This window comes from Pagrus major, chromosome 21 (genome assembly GCF_040436345.1).
Source record: "Pagrus major chromosome 21, Pma_NU_1.0".
Classification (NCBI taxonomy): Eukaryota; Metazoa; Chordata; class Actinopteri; order Spariformes; family Sparidae; genus Pagrus; species Pagrus major.
The window spans coordinates 31906806-31921864 of record NC_133235.1 but is presented as its reverse complement, the minus strand read 5'-3'; the positions used below and the strand labels follow the sequence as shown (position 1 = coordinate 31921864).

The window sequence follows — 15059 nt, the reverse complement described above, 5'->3', positions numbered from 1 at the left end:
TCCTGAATCACACCTACTGCCATAAAGTGTTTACAGACGTGAAAATCAGCACTCGTGTTAGAAAACGAACAGTTAAAATGAAGACCTGCACACTGCTCTGACTCCACATCGCTCTGTGAGCTTCAGTTCAGTTCATGACAACAAGAAAATCAAGCTTTATCTGTTTTTCCTCCCTGAAATGTGGTCAGAAGAAATGTCAGCTGTTATTTAAAAGCTTTATTTAAACAACACAAGTGGACAGTTGCTGATGTTAATGATTTAAAGGTCTTTATTTTCTCCTCTGCTGCGTCGAGTCCTGTCCGTGTTGATGAATGTGTCTTCGGGGACTAATCGGACCTCTTCAGCTGCTCTCAGTGTCGATGTAACGACTCTACAGCTTAATTATTAACTCCATCTCACGCTGTGCGGCTGCGGGTTGCCAGGTTCATGTTGAATGTCAGTAGATGTGTGAGGGTTTCCCTCCAGCATCACACTGTGTTCACTCAGTCACAAAACATGATGTCACTGTAGTTTTAAAGTATCGTTTAAACTCTCTGTGATGGAGTGTAACTAAGTACACTTTAGAGGTACTTGTACTTCACTTGAGTTACTTTAAAGTTCCACTCCACCACATTTTGAGCGCAAGTAATGTACTTTTTGTTCGGCTCCTGAACTAAAACAAATATTATAGTGTCATTATATATATTAAGAGCGTAAACTCCTCTGGAGAATAAAAAGTTTTCCTGTCATGTTGATCCTCGTCTATAATCCTGATGCTGCATCCTGGATTTCATCCACACACACTGATCAGTAACTGACGGTGATGACAGTCAGCAGCGTGGAGCTGCTTAGGAGTGTCCAGGTCGCCATCTAGTGGTTGATGTTTGTAATATTTACCCTGGATATTTGTCTTTCCCATGATGTCATCAGCTGCATGTGTGACCCAGTTAGTTTGTGAGTTCAACCTGCAGGCAGAGACAGTTTCACCTTCATGTAATCTGTGTGGGAGACAAACAGTTTCCAGATGTTTTCAGACGTGTGTCACATTTTCTCTGATCCAAACATCTTAACAGACGGTGACGTCGTCAGATAATGAAAACAATCCACGACTCAAACATGAATTATTTCTGAGGCACTTCTGAGTCGATCTACCTGTTGTGACTGCAGAGATCCTGAAACATCCTGAAACATCTGAAACATCTGAAACACAGAAGCAGAAGATGATGAAGAATTGTTTCAAATAAGAATAATTAGATTCAGATTTCAGTGCCTTGCTCAAGGGGCTCTCGGAAGAATAGTCGTCTAACCACTCCTGTGTTTTCTTCCCCCTCAGTGGAGAAAGCGGCGCTGGAAAAACAGAAAGCACCAAACTGATCCTGAAGTTCCTGTCGTGCATGAGCCAGCACTCCCTGGAGGTCTCGTCCAAAGACAGGACGTCTCACGTGGAGGAGGCGCTGCTGGAGAGCAGGTGGTTACTCAGGTCTTTAATGACAGTAACAGTTTTAATTAGCAGAGAACGGCCAGCTAATGATCCTGCTTCTTCTTCACGCCACAGTCCGATCATGGAGGCCTTTGGAAACGCCAAGACGGTCTACAACAACAACTCCAGCCGCTTTGGGAAGTTTGTCCAGCTGCATTTCAGCCAGAAGGGCAACATCCAGGGCGGCCGGATCGTTGACTGTATCCTTTAAAACCCACTCAGTGTTAAGTGGCTGCCGCTTCGTTTCCTCTGCAGGTTTCCCACACAGGCTTAATGTGCAGGAAGGAAGTAGTTGAAGTTTGCAAAGCTGCTTTTAAGAGTAAAGTTATGCAGGTCGCTGTGGACAAGGAGGCCTGCCAGTCGTTTTCTGTTAGAGATCACAGGCGGAGGGGAAAGGTGACCAGTCCAGGATTATTATGATGCTTATTTATGATTAGTGTGAACTCGGAGCTGGTAAATGTAGCGTGGCTCTGGTTTCTTTGCTCGAGTTAAAACGTTAGCAGAATCATTTTGTCCTGAAGTCTGAAGCTGTTTTGTTCCTTGACTGACACTTTTCTGACCTCAGACCTCTTAGAAAAGGTGAGTGTGTTTCCTCCGAGCACATCTGTAACTGCATTAAAGTGACCTTAAATGTTTCATCCCTCACCGAGAGCGTCTCCCAGTGGAGACAACGTCACGATGAAGAAACAAAAGGCTTAAAACCTCCACAAAAACTTGTCAAAGCTCCGCAGCCTGATCCTCTTCTGATCAGAGAGGCAGTGCAGGAGGGAAGACGTGCTCTCTGTGAAGGATGAAACTACAAACATATGTTTTAGTTAGTGTTGATATTAATCTGTTCTGTTTCCCTACAGAACCGAGTGGTCCGACAGAACCCGGGGGAGAGAAACTACCACATTTTCTACGCTCTGTTAGCAGGAACCAACAGCCAGCAGAAAGGTGGGTCACACTGAGGTCCAGCTGACTGTGATGTGAATGTACAGCTGTGACGTGGTGCGTTCAGGAGAGGAGGACATTTTGAAACATGACTGTGATCAGTGACACGTTATTTGACATTAAATCCACTGTGTGCTCGTGTGTTTGTTGCAGAGGCGTTCGGGTTGAGCCACCCGGACAGCTACCACTACCTGAGACAGTCCAGCTGCCACGCTGACAAGACAATCAACGACCACGGCACTTTTCAGGATGTTCTGGTACGGAGGACGCCAAATCATTTAAAACATGCACCACAGTCGCTCACACTTTCTGATTTATTGTTGCCGCTGCCAGAGAGGAAATGTTTGTTTGTCAGCAGGATGAAACAAAAACTACTGAACGGATTCTCATGAAACTGACAGATGACGGGTCTCAGCCCAGAACGGACCTTTACACATTAGACAGTAACTTTCAGTGTGGGTCAGGATGAAGAGACAGTGAAATAGGAAGTTTTTCCTACATTTTCGTTAATTTCTCAGGAAATAATATAATATGGATCTTGATAATAAAATCGTGTGTAGGTGGCTGATATCAGCAGTTTATTGGTGGTTTAAAATGTAGAGTGATACACGGCTATCGAGTTTGGTATCAGATTCGGCTTGACTGAAATGAAGGGGACTGTTGTGCCATTTCTGCAAACCTCAGATATGTTGAAACTGTTTCTAGAAGTTACATTTTCAGTTTTATGTTGCGACACTGCTGCTGCTGTGTTTAGGCACAAAACAACCCGGTTGCAGTTAGAAAAACATCTTTTTTGGTTTAAGTACCTGGTTCTGTCGCCACAAACACGACTGGGACATGTTCCTGACGTCTTCTTTAAAAAGGATCCAGTGGTTTCATGCACTACAATGTTGAAACCCAGTCTTGAACAGTGGTCTGTTGCTTGGCAGTTTCATGCCAACACCGTCTCCTCCTCGGTACCGATCCATTTAAATGTGCACACTGTACTTGTTTTTACATACATTTCTGAATATTTGAATCTTTCTGAATATTTGATCCTGGTGAGACTGAAAAGTGGAACCACTGCTGCCAAACCCAAACCAGCAGACATGTAACTTCACATCAGTCCAAACCTCTGACATTTCCCCAGAAGACTCATCAGCTGCTGCAGACTGACTGTAACTAGCAGCAGCTCTCACGGAGAATTTCAGTCTCGACCCAAAAGAAACAAAATCAGCTCGTGAGGCATTCAGCATGAGTCCATCTGAGCACGGCCGCCTGCAGCGAGAACACAAAGCGGCGACTTGAGGTTTTTTTGTAAATCAGCTTCTTCTCTGTGTGTTTGCGGTCGACAGGGCTCCATGAGAACGATGCAGTTCACGGAGGAGAACATCGGGGAGATTCTGCGCCTCCTGGCCGGGATCCTCCACGCCGGGAACATCGAGTTCATGACGGCCGGAGGAGCTCAAGTCTCCAGCAAATCAGGTCAGAGAGTTTCTCCTCGCCTTGGTCCGTCCTGCGTCTCTTCTACTGTCACTGTAAAAGGTTTGACCTTCGTGTCACTGAGCTCATTTGGCCCCGAGGTCACTTTAACACCAGACTGGACAAATGCAAAAGTGTTTAATATTCAGGAGGTAAAGGTCAGGCGTTAAAGCAGTTATTGATTATTTAAAAGGCAAGCACGGCGACACGTAATCACCGGCTTCCCTCCTGTGGTTTTACTGGACCGAGCTGAATGGATTAGAAGCTCAGCAGAACATTCCTGCCTGATTAAATAAATAAACCACTTCGGGATCAAGTTGGATGAGTTTATTTCGGTCCAGACATCTCTGGAATCTCTGGTGATGAGTTTTTGTGTTGTTCCTGCAGCTCTCAGCCGGACGTCGGACCTCCTGGGGCTGAACTCGGATCAGCTGGCCGAGGTCCTGACCCACCGGTCCATGATCCTCAGGGGCGAGGAGATCTCCACGCCGCTCACTGTGGAACAGGTCAGTAAACTCCAGTTACACCAGAATAATAACCTTCAATCATCTCTACAAACCACAGTAACACTCACACAGACGCCCAGTGAAGTCTGTGTTTATGATCATTTTTTAAAAAAGGACACATATCTGATGCCTGATTATATAAAACAGTTGTTTTATGGAATACAAAAATATTTAAAAACATTTAAAAAAACACTAAAATGTGCCTCAATATTTGAACAAACTAAAATAATGATGTGAGGAGAGCCTCGGCTAATATCTCTAAAACATCAGCTGTCTGCTGGGTACCACTACGACTTATCACTGTACACAAAACATGGAGCGTGACCGGATCGTGTTGTGACAATGTGACTGCTCCTGTGCAGGCGGTGGACTCCAGAGACTCGATGGCGATGGCACTTTATTCTCAGTGTTTCAACTGGATCATCTGCAAGCTCAACACCCGCATCCGGGGCAGAGAAGACTTCAAGTCCATCAGCATCCTGGACATCTTTGGATTCGAGAACTTCGAGGTGTGTTTGAGCGAGAGGAGAGTTTGTTACTGTAACACACTCTGAGGACTGTTCGACTCATTAACCAAATATGAATTCAAATTGAGGAGGAGATAAAAACTTGGATTCAGGTTCATTAGATTTACCTGAATAAATTAAATCCCTCACACAAACACGCTCAATTAAACCCAACGACGTGACCTTTTATTCCCCGTCCTGAGTTTTCTAATCATATTTTAATCGTTAATGAAGAATTGAGTAAATGCACCTCAGGGATTCCTTGTTTTTCACCTCATTAACTCTCCGTCGGTGTTTTCTGTGTCTAATATCTCCCTAATTTTGTTCCCCACAGGTCAACCGCTTTGAGCAGTTCAACATCAACTATGCAAATGAGAAGCTTCAGGAATATTTTAACAAGCACATTTTCTCCCTGGAGCAACTTGAATACAACAAGTATGTAGATGTTGTTTGCTGGTGATGAAGGTTTTGTTTTCCTGGTGCAGTTCATTAGCTCTCAGGACTTTAGAGTCAGTAACATATCTGCTATTAGCTGCTGACACAGAACAACGACAGGTCTGAAGTTTATTATAAAAGGGGTTGAAAATTGTTTAAAGCCTTCATTTTATAAATTAAACATTAAACTAACCAAAAATAATTAGCATCGCTCAAAAGATGCAGAAACTAGGCTAATTTCAGGTAATTAGGTCGGTTTGAGTATTATATTATATTAGATTAGATTAGATTATAATATATTATATTATATTATATTATATTATATTATATTATATTATATTATATTATAATATATTATATTATATTATATTATAATATATTATATTATGTTACATTACATTATATTATATTATATTATATTTTATTATTATTAGAAGTAATACAGTGAAATCTATCACAAGCTGACTCGACAGATACTCCACATTTCTTTAGCTCCATAATATTTTTTTTCTTTGGTACAAAAAAAGTCAGACTCTGGTCTACAGTCTCTCCTGAAGACTCACATCATGTTGGCTGTTGGTGTCTCTGAGCTTTTGTCACGTTTTCAAATGAGCGATGATGTTTTGCCTGAAATAGAATTAATATTTCAAAACTGAACAGGTTCTGAGTTAAATCCGATTTAATTTAACGTGACATGTTGTGTCTCGTGTTGGTTGAGCTAACATGGAAACTCAGAATGATCTCACACATCGGTTCACATCCACTCCCGTCACACGGTCTGTACAGTGGGACCAAAGTGTCACCTGATGTTCCTCAGTAACTAGTTAACACAGCTGATGAGGTCATCGTCAGTCCAAAGCTCCAATAACACACATTTTAAGTTTGTGATTTGTAAAGCTGCAGCCTCGACTGTCTGTCCTCTTTTTCACATAAACAGCAGGAGGATGCTACGCTGTTAGCTCAAAGTCCTGATTGTTGGACTTCTCTCACACCCACAAGCCGAGCATAGCACAAAAAGTTGTTGTGAAACGTCTCTAACACCGCTGGTTTTTCTCTTCCCCTGCAGGGAGGGTCTGGTTTGGGTCGACATCAACTGGATGGACAACGGAGAGTGTTTGGATCTGATCGAGAAGGTACATCAAGAACACCTGCTGATGCCGTTCATGATGAAGACTGTTCCTGTGACTCTTTTTAAAAACTATTACTACGATTAGTTTTAGATCAGTTGTGAATGAAGAGATGATGTTGATGATGCTCGGATGATTGCAGGATTAAATTACTTCTGATATTTACCTGAAAACAAAGTTTTGAGCAGTAAAAGGACGTTTATGAGAGAAAAACACAAAAGTATTGATTTTAAGATTAAAAAGTAACAACTGAGATGAGAATAGAGAAGTGGAGTGCAGAAACAGGTGTGATGATGACGATGAGGGGCGAGGATAAGACGAGGTGATGATGATAATAATGATGATGATCTGTCCATGTTTCCATAGAAACTGGGTCTCCTGGCACTGATGAATGAGGAGAGTCACTTCCCCAAAGCCACAGACGACACCTTACTGGAGAAACTGCACAGCCAGCACTCGGTACGACCTCTTCTGCTTCATATCAGCTTTTATCAGGAGACTGAAACTCAGACTGGCTCTGGTGACGGTCCAGTCCAGTCGCTGGGATAAAATATTGACTGTTTAACTTTCTGCAAACCACGTTCACATGTATGAGCTGACTTTCTGTTTAATAATGATCATAATTATTATTTTTATTTTGGAAATAATGTGTCAAACCATCTGAACAGTGGTACTTTTAATGTTGTTAGCATCTGTTGCTAACAGGATACTGACCCATGTCAGGTCTTGTCTTGTGAATCTGGAGCAAACACACTTGACTTGATTCAAAAACTGATGTGATTCAAACTAGTAAAGAAGTAGAAGAGTTTTATTGGACTAAATATGTTCTTGTCTGTGCTCTTAAACAGGATTATGATCTGATAAAAGCCGACTTGATGTGTCAAACCAGAGACAAGACGGCTGTTAAAGTGGGGTTGAAAGGGGAACTGTGGAAATCGATTCTTTACTAGAATAATTCTACTTTTTATTTTCTTCGCCAGGACTCATTTTCTGTTTATTTGGAACAAACAGTCTGAGCAGTCTGAGCAGTCTGAGCAGTCTGAACAGTCTGAACGGTCTGAGCGGTCTGAACGGTCTGAACAGTCTGAACAGTCTGAGCAGTCTGAGCAGTCTGAGCAGTCGTCCTCTTCCTCTGTGGCTGTGATGCTTCAGAGCAGCGAGTGTTTGTCAAAAGTAATTAAACTATTTCTTTTGTCTCGCTGCAGAAAAACTCGTTCTACGTGAAGCCACGTGTTGCTGTGCACTACTTTGGAGTCAGGCACTATGCAGGAGAGGTGATGTCACAGAGACTTTGTTCCTCTGTTCTGTCTTTAAATACTTTAAACTGATGAATAGCTGCAGAGAAAACTTCCCGTCCACGAGCTGCTGCTCTTCTCTTTCCTCCTGTAAAACTCTCTGACGCCCCCTGGTGGTGTGCTGCAGGTGGTGTACGACGTGAGGGGGATGTTGGAGAAGAACAGAGACACTTTCAGAGACGACATCCTCAACCTGCTGAGGGAGAGCAGGTCGGTCACATCTCTGACGTTTCTTTATCTGTGTTTGTTTCTCCACAGCTGTGGTTATAATCTGCGTATGAAACAGAGCTCAGGGATGAATGCCTTGCTCAGTGGCACGCTGGTCTGACTCTCCAGATTTCCCAGGAAATCAAATAATATAAATAATTGCAGCGCACCACTGTTTTGCTGCATTATCAGTTACTGTTGGCTGCAAACCAACTATTTAACTGCAGTCGGTGTTAAGTTCTGGTGCTGAGCTGTTTGTTTTCCACTTCATTGAATCGACTGTTTGGACTCTGCGTACGTCCCATCATGCGTCGTCTGTCCGTCTTTGTCTCGTCAGGTTGGACTTTGTCTACGATCTGTTTGAACACGTACTGAGCCGGAACAAACAGGACACTCTGAAGAGCAGCGTCAAGCACAGACGGCCCACCGTCAGCTCCCAGTTTAAGGTAAGTCACAGATAAACATGTGGACTGTGAGTCGTCCTGTTCATTAGAGGTAGAACAGGTAGAACAGGTAGAACAGGTGTGTGTTTCAGGACCTTCATCTTACGGTCACAGTTTGGTGGTTTGGCTTAAAATAGCTACTTTACTTATATAACTTCAGTTACAAACTAATCTTTGTTTGGCCGACCATCCACCCCCGACCTCCTCCCTCTGTGGTTGCTCTTTATACAACTTCGCCTGACTTCCTCCTTTGCTGCTGTAATAATTACAACAGCCACTAGAGGTCGCTGCCCCACCGGCAAAATAAATGTGTTTTTCTGATGAGAGCTGACTGTAACCGTAGTAGTAGTACCTGTGGTACACGTAGTGGCCACAGTAACTGCAGTAATAATAGAGTATGAGTAGCTGCAGTAGTGGTGGCTGTGTAGCCGGTTATCTAGAAGAGATGAGTGTAGTCGCAGCAGGAACAACAATGTAGTATCAGTAGTAGTATCTTTACTATAAAATCAAGTACTGAAAATATTAGTATAAGTAGAAGCTGCAGTAGTAGCAGTAGTATTATCAGTAGTATCAGTAGCAGTAGTACTATCAGTAGTATCAGTAGCAGTAGTATTATCAGTAGTATCAGTAGTAGTAGTATTATCAGTAGTATCAGTAGTATTATCAGTAGTAGCAGTAGCAGTAGTATTATCAGTAGTAGCAGTAGCAGTAGTATTATCAGTAGTATCAGTAGTATCAGTAGTAGTAGTATTATCAGTAGTATCAGTAGTATCAGTAGCAGTAGTATTATCAGTAGTATCAGTAGTATCAGTAGCAGTAGTATTATCAGTAGTATCAGTAGTATCAGTAGTAGTAGTATTATCAGTAGTATCAGTAGTATCAGTAGCAGTAGTATTATCAGTAGTATCAGTAGCAGTAGAAATAATTCTGTCAGTAACAGAAGTGTTTGTGTTGTTTCAGGCCTCTTTGCACTCCCTGATGGCCACACTCAGCACTGCTGACCCATATTTCATCAGATGCATCAAACCAAATAAACACAAGGTGAGTGCTGATATAACACACACACACACACACACACACACACACACACACACACACACACACACACATTAGCAGGTCGGGCTGTGGGAGCACTGAAGTATCACAGTGAGTGTGTGTGAATCACTTGTCATTTAATAATCAAACAGTCCTCCCCCACCGACCGACCAACCAGCCGCAGACAGGAATGAGAGGTGCCTGGCCCCCTTCGGTGCCCTTTGACCCCGGGTTGCCTAGCAACAGGCTGGAGTCGTGCAGGATGGGGGGATAATGTACACAAACGATACTCAGGAGAGAGTGGTGGTCTGCAGAGTGTCTCCCAATAATCCATCTCCACAAAGTGTTGCTGACTGATGTGTAGAGATGTGAATATGATAGATCAATAATGGATCTCAAAACTCAACACACAGCTCATCTTTACTTTAAATTAAAGGATTTCAGGCCGCTGATCTCATGATGACGTTATATAAAATGATTCTTTCGTCTACAACCTGCTGTTGGAAACAAGGTGTGAATCATCTGAACCCCCCGGCTGTCTGTGTAGCGGTGAACTCGTTCTGGGACCTTATCGATCTCTGTCCGGACGCCTCGGCGACTCATTAGCAGCATCACTGCAAACGTCACATGTGTAAAAGTTTAAGGCGAAATCCGATTGCTGATGTCAGTGATTATTGATCGCTCCCAGGCCGTCATCAGCGATGGTTTGTTAATTGGCTGTCTGGTAGAAACTAATTGATATGTTAAGTAGCTGCCTGTGAAGGTTTCCTCTGCTGGACCGCTGCAGCGAATCTGTGTGGAAACATTTCAGGGTTTTTTAAACGACATTCAGACGTTGTGAAGCAGTTTTTCTCTCGACTTTACATTTAATGATGACAACTTATCAACTGTTTTATCAGCGACTTATCCAGCCGATGTTGCTCCTGAGATTCATGGCAGTGGTGTCGGACTGGATCATACTGTCGGGTGTTCATGTTATTTTGTCCACACTACTCATTCATTTGCTGGGCAGCTGTGACGGAGTCAGATGTGAACACTCAGAGGTTTGTGACGCAGATGTAACGCGTCTGTCGTCACTCTGAGGAGCTTTGTGTTTCTGACAGAGGGCCCTCTGTGTGTGTGTGTGTGTGTGTGTGTCTGTGTGTGTGTGTCTGTCTGTGTGTGTGTGAAGGGGAGTAGCTTCTGTTCTTTGTACATTTAACATTTTAGACATTTAGTCGCGTCAGTCTTGGCTGGATTTTGTTCCCAGTTGTTGAAAAGCGACAGACTTCTGCTCCGTCATTAAAGTCATTATTTTGTGTCATCTAGTTTATTATTGGAGTAACTTTATCTGTTCTTTTAACTCCTGACGTAGCCGACATCACGTCAGTGGTTAAAACGCAGACAGATAGATGGATGTGTATATAAGAAACCCACTGTGAGTATCTCTACCGTCCTCGGGGAGACCAGCTGGACAGCCGGCGTGTTTTTACGAGGCGAAACTCGACCGTCTGGACTCCTGTTCTGATCGAACGGTAAACAAGGCTGGATGATGACTCCTGAATGGGGCTTAATGTAGTGAGGGGAGGAGGGGGAGGAGGGGGGGCTGCCCCAGGGGAAACAGGGGTCGGCACGCGGCCCCTAAAAGCCCCCGAGAGGCGTCCTGTCATCTGCCTGTTTGCCTCTGAGCAGGTGTCAGAGGGGAGCAGGAGGAGGAAGTATGAGGACGCTCTCTGAGCTGTTTGTTTGGTTTTTGACTCTATTGGAAAGTAAAGAGACTTTCTGGTGGAGGTGACGAGAGCTTAACGACTCACTGACGGTTATTTTGGGTGCAGTGATGTAACGGTGAGTTAAAGGCCTGTGGGGCGATGGGACTCCTGCAGATGGTGAGTGGAGTCTCTGTGGAAATATCAATATATTGACTGAATACATAATAGTGCGGACGGACGGTTGGCTCTAAATAAATCCAGGACACACAAACGTCTGAGTGCTGTGTCGATATTTGTGACATGAGACTATATACGGTGTTGGATTTTAGATATCTGTTTCCAGATGAGTGTTTTAGAAATAATCTCCGTCCATACAACACAACAATAGTCACATATCTCATGACCCTTCACATACACTGGGCACTGTCGTCATAAACAGGAAGCAGATTGTTTACTCTGTCTCTCATTTCCATCTTTACATAAACGATCCCAGTATGAGACCATCACATACTCAGAGTTCACATTTGCCAGTTATTCTACGAGCGCTGATAAACGTGAGTGTCACCGTCATCATTTCCAACAATCTGAGTTTCTGTCCGTTCAGACATCAACACCGTTTTCCTTTCGTCTTAAAGGAACAGTCTGGTATTTTTTAACCTCGTTGTCGTTCTCACTGTTGCTGCCATGTATGTGCAAACTCAAAGGACGATCGGCAGACAGATGTCAACATCTACAGACATTTTCCTTTGTGTCTGTCAGGGACAATAACAACTAGTCATGCACACACACACACACACACACACACACGTGCATGCTTGGTCGACATAAAAAGCTGTCGTCCTCATCATCTACGCTCATCACCACCTTCAACGTGTGTGTGTGTGTGTGTGTGTGTGTGTTCTGACAGTAATAACAACGTAGCCTGGAGGCTGATCAGAGTCTATAGGTTTTTGTTCTTGTTGTTAGGAGGACTGGACCTGTACTGACAGCTCATTGTGTGTCTGTAGAACAAACTGCACACCGCACACACACACACACACACACACACACACACACACACACACACACACTCTATCATCACCTCTATCATTACTGTCAGTTATCAGTTTAAACCAGGCATCACTGACATGTTCAGATAAATCAATGGCTCTGATTTTCCTGCTAACAGCTCCTGAGCTTGTCACATTTTGCAGCAGATCACAAACACAACCTGAACACATTCAACAGCAACAAAGATCAACTGGATCTGTGATCAGTTTGCATCCTGAGTGGACCGAGATGTTAGATTCAGTCCAAGGAAATACAACTACATGTTTTGGTGTAGCGACAACAGAAACACTGAAACTCATTTGTATCAAAACCAATTACCTCAATACATCCACGAGCTGAGAGCTGGTGCAGTCTGCAGAATTACATGTTGTGATCTCTTCAGTGTTTAACTGCATTTTGCTTAACAGAATTTTATAAAATAAAATAAAACTTTAAATCAGAAAACTTTACTGTGCTCCAGTTTAGTGCCCAATGAGTTCATTGTAGCAAAAATAAATACATGCATGTAAATAAACACACAATATATACAGTCACGATTCCTGAGAGTTTGGGACGATACAGCACAGACACAAACCACAGCATCAAAACTGATCTGGAACCAGGACTGTAGACCTGCATAGTGAAACAAAACAAAAAAACATACACACAGTCGATTAAAAGATAATAAAATTAATGTGAAAGTGGAGAAACTGAAATAAAAAGAGGAACAAAGTACAAACGAGGAAGCAGAACGTGTTCCAGCCTTAAATAAAAGTTAATCTATTAGACTTTATCACTTTGCCACTTTGTAAACCGTCTCGTGATCAGATTTTAACATGTCACATGTCACTCGGCCCAATTTCCTCATCGCCGCTCAGGTTCGGTCCGGTTCAGCTCCAGTCTGAGGCAGCGTCACAGCAGCTCGTCGGACCAGTGAGCTGCAGCCAGTGGACACAAAAGTCACCACGTTTGAATGTAAACAGGCTGCTCGCCCTCTCTCTCTCTCACACACACACACACACACACACACACACACACACTGGCCCTACAAGTGGCCCGCACAAATTAGCCTCAGCAGGAGACGCATCACCATGGCAACCACGGCCCTCCCTCCCGCACACACAAAAAAAGGGGAGTGGATTTCTGTGTTTGAAAGCCTTTGTTTGACTCGGTGTGTGTGTGTGTGTGCTGATGTGTGTGTTGGTGTGTGTGTCTGAGCTGGTCAGTGTGTTGAGGAGACGCACGGAGGCAGACAGCAGCTCCGGGAAGTTTTTATGTCATTTTGTTATCCGTTCGTCTCTGATCTGACAAAACCCCAGGAAGGAAGCGATGCGAGCAGCGAGGATGCACGGTGAGACCTGATGCATGCTTTTAGATGGGAAGTGGTGCGTTCAAGTGCGCGCTTGTTGCACGGGAGGTTTAAGCGATCCAGCGGAGGGTTTGAGTGCTGTGGAATGAGGTGAGATGCAGCGGTTTGTGTTCAGATACATGACAGATGCACAAAGAGAGTTTCTCTGGGCTCCTCGGGCAGGTCGGTCTGCAGTCCTGAACTGCAGCAACATAAAAGAAGAAGAGTCGTTTTATCCAACATTAATGTCTAAAGGTGTTTTTAATGACACTCTTGCTCAATCAGTTTAGACTTCTGGACCGAGACACAGCAGTTATTTATCAATGTATGGACTGCTGTAATCCTTAAAGTGCATCAGTTGCAGACTTGGTACAAAGGTGGAAAGCTGTTATCTGTGTTCTCAGGTGCTTTGTGGTCAGATTGCATATTCAGAGTGTCACGGATGTCATTTTTCTACCGGTCCACATTGAACCAGAGAGATGCAACAGCTTGTTTCCTAACCCGATAAGATTTAGCCTCTATATTTTGTGTCTCTGCTCGATAATTAACAGACTGTATCTCTGCAACTACAAGGTCTGCTTGAATAATCAAGGGATCATAATAAAGGGAACACTTGAAAATATTTGTTCAGAGGTGTGAGTATAAGTATAGATCTCACTGGGGTCGAGTAAGTTGGGTTGGCACTCGGCATAAATTAAAGATTTTTTTAAAATAATTACAATTTTAAAATGAGTATCTGATGAATGATGCAGCTCCAAGCAAAACATCTGAACATTACCTCTGACAACTTTTATGCTGATGAAGTGAATCAGAACAAAATTAGAGAGGTTTTAGTTCAGCACTCGAGCAGAATTGGCTCATTTTGGCTCCATCTGTGCCAAATTTCAAATTTCTCAGATACCAAACTCTATATTTCACTAATATGTGACTGTAGGTGCTCAGAAAACAACAAGAATGACCTCGTCACTGTCAGTACTGCTGTGTAATCGTATACTGCCGTGCATGGACGAACAGACCAGTACCTCTGAAGTTCGCTGCTTGTTGTCTGGTTAATTGGACTTGAAGGATTTCAGAACCAAAATGATCCACATTGAATTTGAAGAAGGCAGAAGACTTGAGACGGAGCCACAGCGCTTCGTGAGTGCATGATGAGTGTGGTAATCAAGCTTGGAAGGCTGGAGGATGATTGAGGCTGCATCAGTAATGAGGCTGTTTAGTTAATGACATGATAATGAAGAGAGTCGTTTCTCTGATGACGGTCGTCTGAGAGCAGCTCAGCTCAAACTACACTTCACTGCTGCTGATCCAAAACACTTCTGAGATGATTTGTATTTCCTGAGCTCGATCTTTGATGGGACATGATGTCCGTCACATCCTGAAGTGAAGAGTTCAGTGGCGTCATAACGATCAAACCCTGCTGAGAAATGCACCTGTAAACATTAATGATTCATTCATTTTCATTTGTTGAGCAGAAACGTGAGAATCAGCTGCGTTTCTTTGATTTTTATCATCGCTTAAAGGAACAGTTCACCCAGAAATGTGAATTCAGCCATTATCTGCTTTAAAATGTGTCAATAACATTTTTCT

General features: G+C 43.3%; 1 protein-coding gene across 1 annotated transcript in view; it reads left to right on the top strand.

Moving 5' to 3' along the window:
• The window catches only part of myo10 (myosin X), a 114613-nt gene that overhangs the window by 72500 nt on the left and 27054 nt on the right, over positions 1-15059 (top strand). Inside the window, exons 5-19 of the mRNA XM_073490759.1 lie at positions 1313-1447; positions 1535-1659; positions 2025-2038; positions 2311-2395; positions 2546-2649; positions 3727-3856; positions 4241-4359; positions 4722-4868; positions 5200-5300; positions 6367-6433; positions 6794-6886; positions 7633-7701; positions 7850-7932; positions 8267-8375; positions 9333-9413. Coding sequence (XP_073346860.1) covers positions 1313-1447; positions 1535-1659; positions 2025-2038; positions 2311-2395; positions 2546-2649; positions 3727-3856; positions 4241-4359; positions 4722-4868; positions 5200-5300; positions 6367-6433; positions 6794-6886; positions 7633-7701; positions 7850-7932; positions 8267-8375; positions 9333-9413 — 1462 coding nt within the window. The remainder of the gene's footprint in view (positions 1-1312; positions 1448-1534; positions 1660-2024; positions 2039-2310; positions 2396-2545; positions 2650-3726; positions 3857-4240; positions 4360-4721; positions 4869-5199; positions 5301-6366; positions 6434-6793; positions 6887-7632; positions 7702-7849; positions 7933-8266; positions 8376-9332; positions 9414-15059) is intronic.